General features: G+C 45.5%; 1 protein-coding gene across 1 annotated transcript in view; it reads left to right on the top strand.

The window, feature by feature from the left end:
- Nucleotides 1-4,551: 4,551 nt before the first annotated feature.
- T265_09723 (hypothetical protein) overlaps nucleotides 4,552-4,984 on the top strand; it is a gene marked incomplete at both ends in the record, with an annotated part of 55,854 nt that continues 55,421 nt past the window's right edge. Inside the window, one exon of the mRNA XM_009175886.1 lies at nucleotides 4,552-4,690. Coding sequence (XP_009174150.1) covers nucleotides 4,552-4,690 — 139 coding nt within the window. The remainder of the gene's footprint in view (nucleotides 4,691-4,984) is intronic.

Here is a 4,984-nt window from a genome sequence, read left to right as displayed (position 1 = left end):
TGCATGTTGCGTCAGGATTCAGAAGGCATGCAATCGATTGTATTGTCCGGAGGGAGGACATTTCGTTCTCCATTTGGCGCACACGTGTTTTGAGATTTTCTAGGTCATTTAGGACTTCAGAACCTACTGGCAATGGTGAGAGAGTGTTGCCGGGTTGAGGAGGCAAGGATATGTCAGTTAGAACAACTGAACAATCTAAGTTTGCCTGGGATGCTGTCTTTACCGGATTCGGGAGGTGAGGGTGTTGGGAGCTGGATCTTCCGGATCTAAACCGATTCCTTGAACATACCGGGTGGATAGCTGATGGGGATTCGAGGTCTAGCGACCGCTTTGAGGAAGACGGGACCGGTGACACAATGAGAAACTTCGGAGCAGGTTGAGGAATGATTTATTTGGTGGAATACAGTTGAGAGTTCTGGGGTAGTAGGATTGCATTGAGATAGTCACAGTCAGTCTCAGATAACTGTGTGGGCTGGTAGTTCAGATAGGACGGTGGAAGCGTTAAACAGTGGCGGAACGTTGAACGGAACCACTATGTAGATGAGGGCTAAGCGCGCTCTACAAACTGGGGCCAGCACTAATTAGGCCTACTGGAGAAATGAAAGCCTGTTTGGCACCGTGAAAAATAGCTATCCAGTATAAAAAAACTGGTAAAAGACCTATGGATGGGCTAGAATAATGAAAAAATCCACAACACCTGACCTTGTGGTTTTGGTTTCGCGCCGGGCACAGTTTTATTCTAATAAGCTCCTAATAAGCTCTGATAAACAACGTCCACTCATCTCGACATCTTGACGTTGCCAAAGGAATTTCACAACCATTGACACTGTACTCTTAAATGACCTTTATCAAATCCGGTAAAAAGCTATGACAGTTACAGCTTGCTGCCCGAAATGGATAAACCAAAGCAAACGTACGACAAGAAATTGACGTTTTATTTCACCAGCTCATTTGTGTTTCTGATAAAAGTTTGTTCACAACCTACAGTTCTGACGCAATCGACCGCAAGCAACATGAATTTAGGTTTAAGGAATAATCTCGTAATTCATGACTGTATTCCATTTGCTCTGGGTAGAGCTTAGTCTGAGCGGGCAGCGGTTTGTTTTATATTCCGAGAGACTAAACCATTTTATCACCGGACTATTTGATGCCACACAATTTAGTTCTACCGTTACAAAAAATCATGATAAACTGACCGTGTTTAATTGTAAATTTAGTACATTCGAAACGCATGCAGGCAGCCGAAACTCCATTGTTCCCGAGGCATCTGGCAAGGAAACTACCACGTGTTCCCTACTATTCCTCGGAATATATTATTTAGTTATTCACACCTGAAAAACAATGGAGCAATACCTAAGATAATTCTGGCCAGGATTCTTTGGCTTCACTTTGGCACTCTATTCCTTAAACATTAAACCTTTGAGGTTAGCACAATTGCTCCTTTCTTTAGATTTCACATTGCTTTTGTTATGGATAACACGAAACTTGCGAACCTAAGTGTTGACATCAGGCAGTTAAGGCACTTCACCAGTAGTCATTCAGTCGATAGTCAAATGCACGTGAGGCACAATGAGAACACCATTTCCGCTTGACTGTGAGAAATTTCTTATTTGTTTAATTTCAACGCCTTGAATCATAGGTCAACCTAAGAGATTAAAAAAGGCTTCTAGACAATGTTCGTCGTAACGCTCATTACTTTTCTCTCACATACATATGCACGCTAAAAATTTCCCTAAACCCATACAACACCAAAGCAAACATTCACACACACGACGATTGCGGCTATCAGATTATACGCAGTTCCTATCCAGTTTACAGTAGGAACGGACGGGTGAGGGCAGCAGATGATGTATTGAGGACTAGCAGAAACTGGTTCTATAGACAAACAGGTCAGTAGGCATCGCGAATTGAGCAAATGTACAATCAATAATAGTGAAATGAGCAGGAGCATAAAAAGTCGACGAAGCAGCTTTGATTACTGGAACTAAGAGCAAACAGGCAACAAATGATGTACAAATGCACAGCTACGGCCAGTCTGTCAGCGTGTGTCGGCTGTATAGCGAAATAATGGCGAAGAAAACAATCAATAGTTTTGGGAGGTGTAGGACTGTATTTGGTTGACGGCGCGATGTGGCAGCTCGTGTCACGTGACAAATCATATTGCGCGGGTGGGACCGTTTAAAACAAGTCCCTTAAACGACTATCTGGTAGATGCGGCATATAGGTGATACAAAAAATGGAGCCTTCCAAGCGGCGAGTTCGCGTAGTGGGCAACCTGCTTACCCACCATCCGAGGAGACCTGTAATGCTTCCCGGTCGGACCGTCCTTTTAGAGCAGATGTTCAAAAGTAGGTAGAATTGGGACGAAATTGTACGCAATGATGGACGTGCGGCGAAAGACTGACATAAGTTACTGACGCATAAGCAGACCTGAAGAAGCAGCAAAATAGGAGGGAAACGAACAGCAAGGAAACAAAATGGCTTTGTAGTAAATGGGCACAAGCCGTGTTGCTTACGAGTGTTCGGAACACAAAAGGAACTCACCGCTGTTCACCTTTTCTTCACAAGGAGACTAAACAAACACATTACCTGTAATTTTGGGCACGGATCTTGCTTATCTTGAGCAGCATATTGCGATCAACCCACAAATTACGTTTGCAAGCAAGACATCAAGTTGGGCGACCGGTGTGAGGCAAACATTAAAAAATTTCCGGTGTAAACTGATATAGAATGAGGGTGGCAGTGCTGATCAAAGAATACTTCTCTTCGAGCGGAGGAACGGGTGAAAAGAACAAGCATGCTTTGCAAACGTGATAGGTTCTGAAATCCGGAGCGTCGGCGTCTTTTTGGTCCTCAGTCAGTTTACAATAAGTCGATCGGCTTCGGACGATTCGACGGTATGCAGTATCAACTATCGCTACAAAAGAAGGGAATTCTTTCGGATGGAAATGAAGAAAGGTTGCAAACAACCAATTAGTGAAACATGATATGGGTTTTTAAGAACAAAAGATGGTCCCACAATTATGGCTTGCGTAAAAACCAGGAATGCAAAACAGCAGCAACAGGACAACGTGCATTAAGTGAACATTTTTGGGCGGCTTAGAGGATTATGTGTAATGCTATGCGATGAGCGTGTAAGCGCAAGAACTTAGGCTCTTCAGGTGACCGGTATGCCTATATTTTTAGAAATAGGGATGCTGCCACTCAAATGGTTCGTTGGGTGAAGCAGCCCAGGCCAGAAACCACAAACTCCGATTACACTGGATTCAACTGTAACCACCGGCAGGCGTGAGTTAGGGAACTCATTAGCTTCTCCCTAGAACCTCGATGAGGATTCCGACACATGTGAAATAGACGAGAGCATTTATCCCACTCCTTATATCAATGAGCAGAGCCATGAATGTCAGGGTATTTACATTCCGGCTTTCGCTCGCAGGTTTTGAAAGTGGAAATCGTTGCGGCACGAACTCCTTTTCATGTACCTTGACCCGTGGTTCCATACGTCGCTAGGTAGTAGTTTATCGAGCCATAATTTTGCGGCATGCGGAACCCATAAATTTGGCACCCCGTCTGACGTAAATGAGCTCCGCATAGTGCTTTATGCGATAAGAGTAACGTCTGGGTCTAGTTCTCGGGTTTCGGCACCTCAAGATTACCCTGCAACAGTTTCAGTTATTACCACGGGGGTAGGACACGACTTGAAAATCAAATGCGAGCCCACCACCAGGCACAAACAGGCAAGCGATACCCAGAAATTACAATAGACTTTACTATTGCCAGGGGGTTTATTTTGCTTGCGATTGACGAGATCAGGCCAGTTGCCGGTCCATCATCAAGGCATGCTTTGCTTTGTCAAAAGTCTGAACCCCATAGCCTACTGTGCCGCGGTATCTGCCAAATGCAGACATTTACGCACAGCTGTCGATTAGTTCCTCCTTGGAGCCGAAAAGCAAACTTGCGGAACTCACTGTGGTGGGATTCTGTGTCTCGGTTCAAGTCAAAATCATAGGACGATTTCGTTGGGGACCGGTTACCAATCAGAACTTTGCGTTTCTGAGCAAGCTGGGAGCTAAGAACCAAAACAAATTATTAATCCGTGAGCTAACTTATGGTAAAAGCCTGAAAGGCACTACCGCAAAGCGTGCAAAGTCCGCTATTGCAACAGTCGATGTGATATCCTACGCGGTCCGTTGCACACTAGTGGTCACGGCTAGTAGTAGGTTGGTCTGTGTTCCAGAACAACCATCTGGGTTGAGTGGCGCTATCCTAGAAAATCGACACCGGTTCGTCAAACGTTAAGACTTGGCGCAGCAGGATTGTCCCTGAAAAATAAAAGGCCTCATGAGGAATGTTGCCCTCCTGGGTTTCAGCCCCCTAAACTTATCCATTCCTCGGTTAATTTTACTACGCAAGCCGCCGAAAGCTATCGGCGGTAGCTCCAGAACACGTTCAGGGGGTGAACGTTGTCTCTATAGGTTGTAATACGACGGCCATCGTTGGTGGACTAGGAGCCAACCCACGAGGGAATCTATGAAGAATGTTTCTTGCTGCATGAAAGTGGCTGACTTCGAGATACAGACAGCAGTTGGACGCAGTGAAGCCACGTCGCCCGGTAAACGGGCCGTTTGTATTCGGCAAGACAGATCTCACCTGTCCGGGAGCACCTGGGTGTTCTCACCACGATTTTTAGGTTAGTTAACCTAGACAGACCTCACCATGTTAGTTCCAGCACTGCGACAATACAGTCTCGGGGGCTTCCGTCCCAAGGTCCTCAAAACGGGGGAGTACTCATAATTAGTAATTTGATGGACCATGTTCAGAACGCAGATAGGGCCATACAGGATTGCCCGTCAACAGCATCCCAGTCCTCGTGCTTCTTTCTGGTGGCATGACAGTTAGGCACCAAAAGGGGGCTACAGCTGAATGGTTTATATTTATTTTTACTCCCAGTATTATTCAGTAGGAGGGCACCACTCCGGGTTGA

Source organism: Opisthorchis viverrini (genome assembly GCF_000715545.1).
Source record: "Opisthorchis viverrini unplaced genomic scaffold opera_v5_308, whole genome shotgun sequence".
Classification (NCBI taxonomy): Eukaryota; Metazoa; Platyhelminthes; class Trematoda; order Opisthorchiida; family Opisthorchiidae; genus Opisthorchis; species Opisthorchis viverrini.
Note: the sequence above shows the minus strand (reverse complement) of the source record. Positions and strands in the feature narration are given on the sequence as shown.